The 16584-nt window shown below is 28.9% G+C and overlaps 1 protein-coding gene across 2 annotated transcripts in view; it reads left to right on the forward strand.

Moving 5' to 3' along the window:
- Window positions 1-16584, forward strand: part of LOC116851363 (glycerol-3-phosphate acyltransferase 1, mitochondrial) — a 181163-nt gene that overhangs the window by 33390 nt on the left and 131189 nt on the right. The window contains exon 1 of one of the 2 annotated variants that reach the window (XM_032830694.1): window positions 1355-1845. The exons of the other annotated variant lie outside the window; for it this stretch is intronic. Within the exon in view, the coding sequence (XP_032686585.1) occupies window positions 1784-1845 (62 nt within the window). The 5' untranslated portion in view covers window positions 1355-1783. Of the gene's footprint in view, window positions 1-1354; window positions 1846-16584 lie in introns of those variants that run through there. 2 annotated transcript variants of the gene reach the window in all.

A 16584-nucleotide genomic window follows, 5' to 3' on the forward strand; every position in this document is an offset into this window, starting at 1 on the left:
TTATAACATTATAACATTTTAATAGCATGTTATATTTCTGTTATATAGTTGGAGTATAAATTATCTATTTCTTAGCAACTATAGATATTTAATTGCATGTAGTAATTACAAGCTGATACTAAAATATCAGTTAATTTGTAAAAGTATATTTTCAGAAATGTTATAATTATTTTATATAAAAAGTGATATTTAAGTTATGATAAGTAGTATTTAAAATTACTAAAAATAATAATAATATAAAAGTATTTTTTCTTTCTCTAAATTTATTAGCTCCATGATAACACAAGATATCTCAGAATTATCCTAAAATCATTCTAAACACTTAAAGAGTCCCAAGATATCCTGAACATCTGGAATGTCCTCAGGATCTTGTGCTATTACCATAATACCATTTGTTAATTTTCATTCTTCAATAATAAATATTTAAATAATAAATAAATAAATTTAATAATATATATTTTAATGGAAGGGATTATTATAATATTGTGACAGTAATTACCATTAATCAAAAAGTGTGCTACTTCATTGTAAGAGTGTATTATGGACTCCATGGTTCAAGTTTTGCAACCTTGTGATTATCCTTATATATGTTAATGCATCATATTTTACGTACGAGGAATGTACAAGAGAACGAAAGTTATTTAACGAATGATACGTCATCTGGGTAAAAAATACCCAGGATTAGATATATTTAACATATATCTAACGCAAGCAGTATAACTTATTATATAACATGTTATTCTTAAGTAATAACATGTTATTCTTAAGTATTATACGATTATAATTAGTAAATAACAGCAATATAATAATTTTAAAATGCAGTTATATTGCTGTCATATATATATATTAGAATTATATATAGTTTTAACATTACTAATATATAACAGCCGTTGCATTACGTATTACTACTATGTTACATAATAATTATCTTCTATTTTATTACATAATAGTGTTTGCTGAGTTAATTTCTGAAGTTTTTTTACTTTTATATTAAAAATTACGCTTAGTTTTTGCGTTTTTAGAAAAATGAAAACTTATTTAAAAAAAAATGAAAACTTATTTTTAGAATTCAAAGTCAGAAATAGCTGATTTGATCAGAAACAGGTTATCTGAAAAATTCACACGATGAAACTCCACCTTATCCAACTTTTCACATTATTTTGCTATTGATTGCATCATTCACAAAATTACGCATTTATGTGTATACGACATCCTCCGCTTTTCTGATGTGCCTTAAAAACTCATTCGAATGCACGCACTGCTTATACACACCGGCGCACACTACCAGAGTTGTAGAATCAGTAAGTCAGTGAACCATCCTCGGTGATGACGACAGTGGCGGCGGTGATGGCGGTTACTTTAGCGGCAACGGCAGCGGCAGTGACAGTGGTGTAGTGGCGACGGAATGTAGTTGATCGGTGGTTACTTAACGTGTTGCGGTAAAAAGAGTCAATAGTAGTTGATGACGTCGACTCGACGATTGTGACGTATCGTTGTATCAAGAATTCGGACTATTCGATTCTCCTTCTTTCTTCCTTCCCTCTCTCTTGTCATCGATCCATGGATCTCTGCCGAACGATCGATAGCGTCTTTCTCGCGCTAACAATCTGCGACCTGCTGCACATTCCGTCACTTGCGACGATCGTAATTTTGCTGTGACGCTGGTATCATTCATCCGTCGACTGTGAGAACGATCATGCTAATAAGCAAGATTTAATGTCAGTGTAATACATAGCACGTGAATTTTATTGTTTCTCATCAAGAAGGTGCCGAAGAATCGAAAATGGATGGCCTCGTTGAGATTTTTCTTTTTTGCGGAGTACTCTGTTATTTCTTCAATCTCAGGTAATTTGTGGATTGTGTGCGATTCATATGATGATGATTCGTATCAATAATTTGAATAAACGGAATAAGAAATTATTTCGATTGTGTTGATCATAATTCGTCTTTTTTGTTTGAAGTTTCACATTAAATATGGTTATTTGATTTGTTATTTAATTACTATTAATCGACTAACTGATTAACAATACTCGTTATATTCTTTAAAATTTCAAATAATAGTTTGAAATTATTATTAATTATTGTATAATTTGTAAATAATACGAAATTTATTTTCTTTACGCTTCGTGGATATTTTCCATTTATACTTAAGTAAAAATAAAAAAAGATAAAGCTACTTTTATGGCAATAAAATGTAGCAACGTTGTAGTTATAACACGATTCATCAAAACTTTTCAATTTTAAATTTATATACGAGAAAAATTATTTAAGTGTTATAAGGTAATTTCGCGTTTTAATATTAGTTATTTTGTATAATTTTGCATCTATTTTATTGAGACACACATATTATTGTCGACAACACTATTAAAAAAATAATAGGTAAAGGCTTTACATATAATTAATTAATATTATTATTGTGTTACAAATTATAAAATAAAATCGTATAGATTATAGGAAAGATACATTACTTTACCTAATATTTACTAATATATAAAATTATATAATTAATTATTAGTAATTGTAATTAATATAATTATATAACGTACGTTATATATATATATATATATATATATATATATATATATATATTTATATTTATATTTATATATATGTAAATTTATTTATAATTAAATTTAAAATGCACACTTCTGAAATCCTTTGATCTTTTTTTTGTGTAAATTTTTCGAAACTTTTCGACGATATTATTGATTTTACATTTCCGTGCTTTGTTCGAAGCTTTTCTTTTATTAAACTTATCTATCCGATTTATTATCTATTTCTTATTTTGGTAACAATTAACAATCTGTTATCCGTTATTTACCACGTTATCAGTAATAACATAACAAACATTCTGTGATCGGTAACGAGCAAAAGTCAATGTTCATTTGGCCTGAAGAAAGCACTCTTAATATTAGACTGTTGCGTCTTTTCTCTAACATATATTACAAGCAATATTAATAAAGCATCTAAAATATATGTTTGTCATAAATTACTTTTTGATCATCTTTTGCCATTTTTATTTTCAATTACTTTTAGTAATGTTATGTTACAATATTTTCGTCTTGATTTTGTAATATATATTATGGATAATATTAATAATGTAGAAAAATCATTTTGACAGTTGCAAAAATATATTTTTTAATTTATACAACGCATTGCGAATAATAATTTATATTATTAACATTTAATAGAAACAAATAAGAGAATAGAACGAAAAATCATTTTGTAGTTTTACTTTTAATAATGTTTAAGTCGTCAAACACCAGACTGTACGATCCATTTAAAAATGATTTTTTAAAATAAATATTTGTTATACAAAAAATCTGTTTGATTGTTTTTAAACGTGACGGATAAAAATCCAATGGATTCGATGGAGAAACTCGATTTTGTATGTGCACTCTCGACCATATCGTCGTTGGCCATGCATTAAAAGGTATTTCAATTATCTGTTCGCAGACGATAAAGAAGCTTCGTGCCATGTCAGCAATAATTTATTGGTATATTAGCCATTAAAAACAGTGTACAAAACAGTAACGGCATTCGGTATTGCAGTAACGATTTTTACTGATAACCAAAATTACTGGAAAATGATGTAATTACCGCTTTCAATAATTAAACAAACGCGTTGTCAGTGTGATATGTTTTAAGAAGTATCTTAAATGATCAAAATCTACAGTTTTATATCGACTCATTACTATCATTCTTGCACTTCAGTTGATCGTTTGCAATCAACCTTTCAATTATATAAATTGCTGATAAATATTGCTACTGTTTATAATAACACCGCATTGTATCGCACAAGATTTATCACAGATAAAGACTCAATAGCTTCGCGAACATGTCTCCAATCTGCTTATTAATGATTATCAATAATATCTTTGATTGTGTTTAAAATAAATGTTCGTATTGAAAAGAGCATTGTATGCGATTTTGTCGATCGACGCGACTCGACCTTCCTCATCGTTATTACTCGAGCTTTATTTCATCATCGTCGGCGATCATAATTTCTATGTTGGTACAAGGGCGACAGTAATTTTCGTTTCCCATGACGACACGACGCGCGTTGTACGTGATTATTATGTGTATTGAGCACTAGAACACTCTAATTTAATAACGATATCGTTTACAATAACAAATAATGAAAGATCTCTGATTTAATGATTCTTTAATGATTAATCTCGATTCATGGAATATGAAAAAATTTTTGGTTATTTCCGTTTATCTGAAGAAGATCTTATCTACGCTAGCTTAAAATCATCTTAAAATGCTATAAGGATAGTTCCATATAAGATGAATTTAAGCTAATCTTAAATATACAATCCAATTATGAATACCGCTCAAGAATATTCATTGTTTGCGACAGTCGACAATAATTTGACAGGCTAGAAACTAGTAAATAAATGCATATCTTAGTTACGTCAACAATTTAGATATTGATAACCTGACCTGACATGACATAGATAAATCTGTAGATCTACGCAAGTTTTAACATGAAATGAAATAACACAACACTCTCACGAACATAACTGATAAAACACGCGATCAATCGGAAAAGTATTTTTGATAAGTAAATACAATTTTATATTCATTGAATACCGATTATGTTGCAAGACATCAGATGTACAATTTAAGTAAATTGCTATCTGAAGGCACGATGTTAGCGAAATATTATATTCGTTAATATATTGTAATGTTATACTCATTATAATGTTTTACATTTAAATGATTTTCGCATCTAAAGAAGCTATCGATATCGACAAATTTTCAAACGATATTTTTGTACTTAAGCAACTTATTGCTTTTATCTTTTTATATAATTTTTGTTTTTCTAACTAGAAAATATTATAATTCTTTATAAAAACTTAAATCTTTATAAAACTTTAATCACATAAAAGTGCGAGAAAATATCTGTTGTTTAGGTAAAAAATCAATTAACGCATTCCCTTATACACGTGTAATGAACCGATTTCCAAAAAAATATTAATATCATATTTATATGACAGCGATAATTTTTCATCCTACATTCATATAATATAAATTAAATATTCAAATAATATGAATTAAATCTATTTTACACTATTACATAAAAAATAGGTTGGTCTGTGATGGACGATTCCCCCGATAAACAGTGGTAGCGAATGTATTAATTTGAATGACATTTATTTCATTTCATTATTATTATAATTGTCTTTGCTAATTATGGGGAAGAGTGTAGTTATAAAAAAATAAATGGCAAGATAAGCTCTATAGTTATAGCAGCTACAATCGTGTACAGTTAACTACGCAATTACAGAAATAATTAATTCCCTAAAAGAAATTGACAAGATTTCCAGAATGACCATGAAAAAGATGAGTCTTTTGTTACTCGCTTTATACTTTTTTCATCTTATCTTTCAATACGTTGTTCGAAAACCATTAATTAATATTTTATTGCAATCCCACAATTTACATATATCTTGAATGTACAATCATGACATGAATCTTTTACTAACTGTTCTTTTCCACTCTCTTATATTAAAAAACGAAAAGTAAAAAAAGAGCAAGAACAGTGAACTCTCTTAAGCCTGTTGAGTTTGTTACAGCAATAAGGTCTCCCTCATGCGTTATTCATGCGATAGGGTTATCAATATGGACTTTGGCAAGTATTGTTGAACAAGTCCAAACACTTATTTCTTTTGTTAGTACATGCCATAAATACAACCGAGTAATGTTTCCTCGATCTATTATCGGTCATATATATGATCATTAATAATTGTTACTGCGATGTACGTACACACATATGCGCGCGCGCATTCACACACAACTGCCGTGGTTACGATAATTAATTCGATGCTCCAAAATTGGAAAGTATCGTCTTCGTTTCAATATTGTGTTATGATATTGATTTTGACAACATACTTAAATGCAAACATCCTGTATTTGAGTGATGTCTCAAATATTTTATATAATTCTAAATCATTAATATTTTATATAATTCTTTTATTCTTCGAAATCATTTCTCTCTCTTCCGAATATTAGTGACACACTAATAATATACAAAGCGCATGTGCGAGATTGTAGATTTGTTATAAATCTTTCTGAAATAAATTATAATTAATTTATATAACAGAAGTATATTCAACTTGAATTTCTTATGTTATATTTTGGAATTAAAATAATAATTTCTAATATAATTACATTTTTAATTTCTGTATTTATCTAAAAAATTTTTGGAAAATCCGAGAAAAAGATTTATTGGAATTGTCCAAACAAATTATTATTTGAATTAATAAATATGATTTTTTAAATTTCTAAATAATTTCATTATTTATAACAAGAAAACTATTTTATTAAATTTTTCAAATTGAAAGGCTTTATAATTTTGTTGGCACGATTACGATAACCGGGGCCTCTCAAAATAACAGTGGTTTTTGGGAGTATTTTTAACGAGAAACACGGGAAAAATAGTAAAAAAAAATTCCATGATCAATATTAATATGGAAAAAATAGTAAGAAAGCATGGTAACGATAACCGAGATGACCCAAAATGAAAATAGTTTTTTAAGGTACTTTTAGCGAGAAATACGGGAAAAATAAGGAAAAAATCTTCAAAAATAAATAACATTAATAAACAAAAAAAATTTTAATCTTTAAACAAAAATAAAAAGCATAAAAATGCTTTTATCTAATGTAAAATACCATAAATATTATAACATATATATTTAATAACTTTAACACATTATAAATGAAAACTTTAGTCATCATCAGAATCGTCATCACTGCCAAAATCAAATTCTTTTTCAAGCGTCATCTCACGAGGACGTTTCAGTAGTAGTAATATATTAGCATTGTCTTCTGCAGAAACATCAAGACATTTAAAGAAAAGTCCGTCTTTTTTTATCTATCAACATAACCAGGATACACTTTGGCCATATCTTCAAAAAATGCATTATTTGAGAACCGAGATCAGAGTAATATTCTTTCTCCAAAATATTTTTGCGGTAGTAATACAGTCCCATATATATTGATAAAGTATATTGATAAAGTAATTGAGAACTCCTTCGAGATAATATAGACTTTTTTAAAAGTTTATTCTAATTCTCTAAGTCGTTAATCGTATTTAAAGGATTATCTGCACCCACAAATTCCCCAACACAGTGATTAGTAGTAAGATGAGTACATGTAGTACCAAAAAGCTGTTCAACACCATGGTATTGCTTTCCTCGGTCCGTACATATTATAGATGTCTTCAGATCAACAAATTTCTTAATATACGGCCACAAATCACGTTTACTTTTTCCGTCAACTCTCACGAAAACACTTATTTTATCTTCTTTGCAATATAATCCCAGAACAATAATAGTCATTTGTTCTGTAAGACGACCTCGATGATATTTTCTTTTAGTCAGAAAAGTTTCGTCAATTTGTACCGTTTTTCCCACACTCCCAAGCATTTCAGTATGATGCGAACTGATAATTTCCGTAATTTCTCGACAACATGAAAAATAATCAACTACTATTGAATTACTCAATTCATCACCATGTCGTTGATTACGCCATGAACAAATGTGATAAAGGACATCAGTTAGTCATTTTAATTACAAAACAAATTACAATCACGACAATTTCACGCAATTCAAATCGACACTTAGTTCCTTCAAAAAATGTTCCTTCACTCGGATTAATTATTTTGCAACAATATTTCGTTCCTTTTTTCTTTTTACCGTGGTGAAATGAGCAATGCCATACCCACTTTAATTTTGCTGTAGAACGTTTTTCGATTTTCACCGGCAATCTACAACAAGTAGATGGTGTTGATGTTGGTGAAATTGATGTTGATGGAATTACTTTTATTTCTTCAAGAAAAACTTGTGTGGTTTTATTTTCAGAAATAATATCGTAAAAATGAAAAAAAAAAAAAAAATAGAAAAGTTCACTAGTTTTGGATGAAGATAAGGATGCAAGTCGGAACACATATTTTCAAATTACAAATATAACGAACTATCTTCGACAATTAAACACTACTAAAAGCAGTAAGATATCTTGTGGCCAATATCCCTACGAAAACAGAAACGTTGTGTCCACGTGAAATCCATGTGATTTTGTGGATTTGACAAAATTAATATCACTTTAGATATATAAAGATCACTTTTCTGAGTAACGTTTAAAAGGTTTCAGTCATCGGTTATTATTTACATTTCATTAAATTGATTTTGAAATCTTTCGCCTTACTAAACTGATGAGTCTACCATATACTAAAAATATAAATATTGCAAAGATTAGCAAAGACCCCTACGCAAGGTTGTATATAAGCCAGCATATACCTTGTATAGAGATATATACTGATGTATATATTTTTTTTTACTATTTTATATTTATAGAATTTTGTTACTATTTTTCTTATATTCCTTGTTAAAAATGCCTCCGAAAACCACTTTCCCATTTTGGGAGGCCCCGGTTCTAGTAATCGTATCTTTTTTACTATTTTTGGTAATTATGCATTTTAACGGAGCAACCTCCAATGACCTTGATCTTGACATATGTTATAGAGGTCATCCTCTTAAGTAACCCTCAAAAAGTTTTAGGCGGCGCTCATTGTTTTTTTTAAATTATTAACAAATTAAGGATACTTTTAACATTTTTAACATTTTGTAACACGAGAAAAATATAATAGGGGCTGTGCCCCCCGTACGCCCCCTAAAAACTAACTTAACCCAACCTATCGTCACATTAGCCGTCAGTCATTATTTATTAAAAAATTATTTAAAAAAAAGTTTAATAAACAATGGACACTTTAATAAACAATGACTGACAGGTAATGTGACGATAGGTTGGGTTAGGTTAGTTTTTAGGGAGGCGCAGCCCCGCTCGTCATTTGATATTTTTCGCTTGCTGGCGAGCAGTGTATGTGTGTAGCAAGCATCTTCCTAACATTGTTGTAAAATTCGTTGTTTTTGTATACAGGGTGTCCCATTTTAATCGATCATCTCAAATATCTTGTGAACAGTGCATTTTAGGGAAAAATGTTTCAGATACAAGTTTTGGGATTTCGAAGGGGACATAAGATGATATCATTTGTTTGACCTCGAGTGGCGCCGTCAATGTCAGGACAAAGTCATTTTAAATTTTTTAAATGGAACCCCTATTTTCCCTTACATATTCTTATAGCATACCTCGAGAGCTCTCGAAAACATTATAATAAAATATTTTTTCATTAAATATCTTTCGAGTTAAAAGGCTTCAAAGTTACAATATTGTTGCCATTAGCATTGGTACCCAAGGTATTCGACCGACGGTTAAAACCCTTTGAATGTTGTTCAGAGCCATGACCTTGACAAATGTTGTCAAGGTCATGGCCCTGAACAACATTCAAAAGATTTTAGCCGTCGATCGAACATTTTGGGTACTAATGCTATTGGCAACAATATTGTAACTTTGAAGCTTTTTAACTTGAAAGATACTTAATGAAAATATATTTTATTATAGTGTTTTGGAAAGCTCTCGAGATATGCTATAAGAATATGTAATGGAAAATGGAGAGTTCCATTTAAAAAATTTAAAATGACCTTGTCCTGACCTTGACGACGCACCTCGAGGTCAAACCAATGATATCATCTTATGTCCCCTTGAAATCCCAAAACTTGTATCTGAAACATTTTTCCCTAAAATGCACTGTTCAAAAGATATTTGAGGTAATCGATTAAAATGGAATACCTTGTATACGGTGCCCAAAAATTACATTCATTTCATGCAACTTCTTTTGTTAATAATTTTTTAAGAAACAATGAGTGCCGCCTAAAACTTTTTAAGGGTTATTCAGGAGAGTGACCTTTATAACATATGTCAAGATCAAGGTCACTGAAGGTTGTTCCGTTAAAATGCATAATTACTCTATTTTTTCCGTATTAATATTGATTATGGAATTTTTGTACTATTTTTGTCGTGTTCCTCGTTAAAAATACTTCTGAAAACCACTATCATTTTGAGGGGCCCCATTTATCATAATCGCCCCATTTTATTTTTAAATAAATTAAATGTCTGATATTTTGATATTAAATAAAAGTGACATTTCTGATAGTGTCCAATTTATTTTAAAGTCCAATATCTAAAGTATCATTTCTAAAGTACAATGAAAAAGAAATTCCATGGTGTCATTTAAAATATTTAAGGTGACTGATTTTTTTATTTATGCAGTCTTACGCTGAATACCCTGTATATATGTATTTCTTCTTTTATGCTATAAAGATAATGAGTAAAAATTTGTGTGTTATTACTTATAAAATCACGCACTTATGGATGTTTGCATTTAAGTATGTTATTTAAATGTGTTGTCCTGATTTCTTGAAGAGATCAATTAGTGATTTTAATCTTTGCACACTGTTGTATCAATAAATTTGCAAAATGCAATACAATTTTGTCTAAGGATATTCTATTTTTTTATAATAATTAATTTTATTCTTCATTCTACGTACCAAATAATGTTGTCGAAAAGTGAATATTTTACGAAATATTTCATTTCTTATACTGAAAAGTATCAAGATAAAATGTAAAACATTTTGGAAAAATTTCAATTTTTGATAATTTTACTCCGATACTTTTATATATAAAATGATTCTAGAAGTCGATTTATATTAAAAGAAACATGATTTCATTCAAAAATTCAAATTGATCGTGAAGAATCTTTCGACGTTCATCACAAAGTCAAGCCAATAAAAATATCAGTAAATGTTCAGAAGTGCTACTCCACAAAAAACTGTGATTTTTTTTGTAATACTTAACAGAAATAGCTACAAAAAGACATGTATACAAGATTTTAAGGGGGCTTATGATTTTTATAAGAAAAAATCCGAAAAGATAAAATATAAATTTTATCGGAAAATATAGCATTGAATGTTTCACGAAGACGACAACGAACACGATATATTTTTGTAATACTTTATATATTATTAAATATGTATTTCAATTTTATACTAATCAAACCTAACTTTAACTTTAATTAATTTGTGATATCTTGTACATACACCTTGTGTACAGGTTTTGCTAATATTTTCGATATTTATGATTTTTACTATATTATAGACTTATTTATTTAGTAAGGTGAAGATTTAATAGACATATTCTCTGTAATAACATACAAAAATACGCAAATGTGAACTTCTGAACATGTACCAAAATATCGTCTTCTTTGAAATACTTTTACTTGAAACATTTTTTTTTATATCATATCATGTCAAATTTAGGAATTATATAGTTGTTTTCATTAAAATAGGATATCCTGTATTATACAGGGTGGGCTATTTTAATCAGTACGGGCAATTATTTCATAAACTAAGCAAAATTACAAAAAAATGTTTCAGATAAAAGTTGTAAGATTTGAAGGGGGACATCTAAAGATGACTTTGACTTTGACCTTAGTGGCCATTGGCAAGGTTATTTTAAGGTTACGTTGATTTTTTAAATGGAACCTTCTACTATGCTAGAGTCGCTCAAGAATAAAGTACCCTTTATATCTTAGGAAAACAATGGCTGTGCTGAGTTGTACTAGTCTAGCATAACTCAGATAAGCATTGCTATTATCTTTGGGTAATTGGAAACCTGATTTCTAAAGTTAGAGTCGCATCGCGGATAGTTGTATTCAAGAGTAAATAAAGTACCCTTTATATCGCTGTGCTGACGAAACTAATAATTGTGCTGAGTTGTACTGGACTAGAGTAACTCAGCAACTATATACTTTACAAATAACAAATAACAAAACAATTATTAACTTTATTGAATTTTGCTTGGAATCATTTTTTTATTATAACTTTTTTGTTACATGTTTTAAAAAGTAATGCTTTAGCACAATGTTAGCACAACTTAACACAACCTAGCATGATTAAACAATTTTAAAAATCGGAAATTGGGGGCTGGTCTAAAAATCGTTTTTTTTTGTATTTTTAAAATTATTTTTCATATTTTGGTATTAATGTTCAGATACAATGTAGCATGAATCTAGCAAAATTCAGCACAACTATCAAAATTTGTTTATTTCAAAAGTGGAGGACTAACTTCTAATAAGCAACAAGGGAAGGTTTCGAAGTGTTTCATCAATTCTGTCAAATTTAAACTAGTATATAATTGTTTTTAAGAGGCTTAAATAATAAAAATTTCCATTTGTATACCCTTTTTGAGTTTAAGAAATGACAACATGCAGAATTTTATAATTTTTATTTTATAATGTTATATTCGATTCGTATATGGGCTTTTTAAGACAAATTCGATCGTACATAATTCAGTCCTATAATATTAGGTGAGTACTTTCAACTTTTGAGAAAAACATTTTATTATAAATATTTTAATGTAATAGTGGGAGAGTAATAGTGGGAGATATCAACACTTTGTAAGATACAATTCTTTAAAAATATCTCTATCTGTAAATTAGTCGCCTATCCAGTATTTAGCCTATCCAGTAAATTAGTCGTGCTATAGAGAAATATGAAATTTACTCGGTTTTAAATTTAAGAACAAATCGATAGGACTTCCATTTCATATTTCTTACAATAGAAAAAAATAAAGGTTAAAAGTAAAATTACTATCTTTATTTTACACTATAACATTTATATAGATATTTTCTGTCAATATTTTTAATTAAAAATAAAAAAAAATAATGATTTTTCAATGTTATTAAATTATTGAAAATTATAAAATTTTGTATACTTTCATCATTTTTGTATCATTTTTGTTTAAACACAAAGATTGGGATACAAATGAAAATTTATGTTATTTAGATTTCGTAGAACAATTCTATACTGATTTAAATATTTCGGGACTTTCTTTTATATAAGTATACAGCAGCAGTATATACTATACGATCGGAGACAAGATTGATTAATTTCAAGCATTGTTTAAAATCCTATAACTTGTGTATTTGTAATTTTTTTAATGATTGTATTTTGAAGTATTTAGGGATTCTTAAACATTTTTCCACATTTTTGATACTCTTAAACAAGACAAGTTCTGTATATAATTCGCTCACTTGTTTGCTCACTTTTTTATTGTCACTTGCTTATCTCTTTTCATTTGGTCTCTCGCTCTTTTATTCTTTTTTGTAATTTTATTAATGCACATACATGCAAACCGTGCAAAATGCCGACAATACTGTTTAATCTGCAAATAAAGCTTGGCTATTTCGCACTCTGAACTAGAATATTTCAACTCAGAGAACATGTAGGCAAGAAATAAAAACATGTTTTTTTTTATGTACAATAAATGAGAATCCTGAACAATTGATTAAATCTATTAGGTGTACAACTTTGCTTCCGCCGTTTTTTTTCCGAAATTCGAGGCTTTATTGTAAAAAACTGGTTATACATTTATGATTCAAAGTATTGTTCATCGCTGGCCACTACTTTCTCCCATCTTTCGGGCAGCGTACGAATCCCGCGTCGAAAAAACTGGTCATCTTTTGAGGCGATCCAATGTTTTACTTCTTCATAAGACTGGAAGTGCTGGTCAGCCAGGCCGTGTGCCATTGATCGAAATAAGTGATAGTCTGAGGGAGCAACGTCTGGAGAATACGGCAGGTGGGGTAGGACTTCCCATTTCAACGTTTCCAAGTATGTCTTGACCACTTTCGCAACATGGAGTCGAGCATTGTCATGCTGCAAAATCACTTTATCGTGTCTTTCGTTGTATTGCGGCCGTTTGTCTTTCAATGCTCGGCTCAAACGCATCAATTGCGTTCGATATCGATCGCCTGTGATTGTTTCAGTCGGTTTTAACAGCTCATAATACACTACGCCGAGCTGGTCCCACCAAATACAGAGCATGACCTTGGAGACCGTGAATATTCGGTTTGGCCGTCGACGTGGAAGCATGGCCGGGAACTCCCCATGATTTTCTGCGCTTGGGGTTATCGTAATGAACCCATTTTTCGTCCACAGTCACAATGCAATGCAGAAATCCCTTCCGTCTTTGCCTTTCAAGCAGCTGTTCACAAGCAAACAAACGCCGTTCAACATCTCTCGGCTTCAATTCGTACGGCACCCAATTTTCTTGCTTCTGAATCATTCTCATGGCTTTGAGGCGTTTTGAAATGACTTGGTGAGTCACTCCCAATGATCGTGCCAATTCTTCTTGATTTTGACACGAGTCTTGATCAAGTAATGCCTCCAATTCTGTATCTTCGAAAATCTTCTCTCTTCCACCGCTATGCCGGTCTTCGACGTCAAAATCACCGTTCTTGAAGCGTTGAAACCACTCACGACACGTTCTTTCACTAATAGCGGCCATAAGTATTTGAGAGCATTCGATGAGTCTCAGCCACAGATTTCTTCATATTGAAGCAGAAAATTAAAACCTTCCGCAAATGACGAGAATTTGGCTCGTAAACTAACATTTTCAATCGAGAATAACTTTATGATGCAGACACAAATCGACTAATGTTTCTATGGGGTTATGTTGACAGATGCTCAAGTTTATTGTATGACGTCTATGATCTATTTATTTCGACCACCACTTACCGCTAAAGCCATCTATATGAAAACGGCGGAAGCAAAGTTGTAAATCTAATATTTGAAATCTAACCGATTTACCGATTACCATGATACGATAATCTTGCTTGCATTAAACTAGTTGCGTCATCTCTTTATAAAAAATAAAGTTTGAATAACAGTTCACTAGTATTGTTTGACTTTTACTTTCTCCTTCTAACTTTTTTGGCACTTACATATTATTTTATTTCTGTGTTGCATGTATTTTATGCTTACACTGACTTTCTTTAAAGTGGAGGCAATTTAGTCGTAGAATAGACCCCCGAGGAATCGATTAAGTTTAATTAGAGAAATAGAGACAGGGAAAGAGAGGGGGAGGGGGAGGAAGGGGAAAGTGAGGGAGAACTTAATAAAACATATCTTAATATTTTATCAATTTTTTGTACAATTCTGGATTCTGAAATTAAAAATTTTGTGGACTAGACAAATGACAAAACTATTTTTAAATAGTTACTTCGACCGTAAAAACATCTTTTGGAATTAAAAAATGGGAGAAGATTTCTGTAGGCAAGAATTTTTCAAATTATGAAGGCAAATAATTACATTAATTTAAGGGGACATTCTACTTTCTTGATTCAAAAATATTGATTTTTTTTATTATCTTATTCGAAAATATATACTTTCCTTTTATTTACTTGCAACTCAAAGTATACTAAATTATTTTACTTGCAACTCAAAGTATGCTAAATGATTTTCGTAATATTATACTTAATACTTAAAAAGAAGGCACGCCAAGTGCTTTTTGTATAAGTCTATAATTTTTTTATCAAAATTATTCTATTTATAATTATTTATTTTTTAATATTTAATATATACATATTTTTATATTTTTCATATTTAATATTAAAATATTTATGTTAATAATATATAAAATTTATTTTTCATATACAATATTAAAATTTTATGTTAATGTTTTATATGTTAATGATCTGTGTAATATATAACAAATAACGAAACATGAAATTAAAAAAACAAAAAATATAATAATGAAAGTTGTTATGTAAATCTCTTTTATTATTTTTGGAAGAAATACAAAATTAAATTTTTTATAGAAGCTTCTCCGACAAACAGTTTTATATAATAAAACTGATTTTCTTAATATTTATCTACTTTAAATATTTATATAGTTAAAAGAATTTGTGTTTATAAAAGTGAGAACTGAAATGTTAATGATTAATCATTCGCACTTGGCGTAAACCTCTTTATATCATTACTTTTGTAGAGAGTACAAAATTAAATAGCTATAGCTCAAAATTAATATTTTTGTAAAGACTTGTAAAATATCTTTTAACAGGATTTGTTTGTTATATTTTTTTTGTAAAGATTCTTTACATAACAGTTTTTTTAAATAACAATTTTTATCCTTTGTATTTTTTTTTGTAAATAGCCAACTGTTATACAATTTTTGTTCAGTTGCTTCTTTAATATTTTTTGTAATGACAATTTTTCTGAGTAACAACTTTTTAGTATAATTATTTTAAAATGTTTTTTTTTATTGTATTTTTCAGTAAAGTATTTTCGAATGTACAATTGATCGGGCAAAAGATTGTTTAAATAATAATTTTTAAAATATGTTTTAGCTGCTTTTAGTTTTCTTATGTTGTTTAAATTTTTAATCAGATTTTGTTGTAATTTTTTATGTAAAGATTTTTTTGTAAATTTTAAAACAATACGACAAAGCGCGTGCACTTGGCTTCTTTTTTTTACTTTTTTTTTTAAAGTAATTTTTTTCGGATATCACATATTTTTTTACAAAAACAATAATTTTTTAAAAATAAATTTGTTTAATTAGAATATTTTTATTTCATTCAACTTCCACATTGCATATATGTAGCTTTACGCAAATAGGTTCTTTAAATTTTATTTCAAAATTATACATTAAAAAAATGGAAGAGATCCCACCTCCATCCCCGTCGAATTTTTCAACTATACGTCGGTCCTCTTTGCTAATGTTGTAACACAAACATTAATATTGTGTCTTTATTGTCAATTTGCAACAGAAAAATATAATATATTCTTAACGTTTCTTGGTGATTGTCTCTTTATTTACGTATCAACTATAATGCAAATTGTA

The sequence above is a fragment of the Odontomachus brunneus genome, unplaced genomic scaffold (genome assembly GCF_010583005.1).
Source record: "Odontomachus brunneus isolate Ranch 3 - 2012 unplaced genomic scaffold, Obru_v1 Obru_scaffold_173, whole genome shotgun sequence".
NCBI lineage: Eukaryota > Metazoa > Arthropoda > Insecta > Hymenoptera > Formicidae > Odontomachus > Odontomachus brunneus.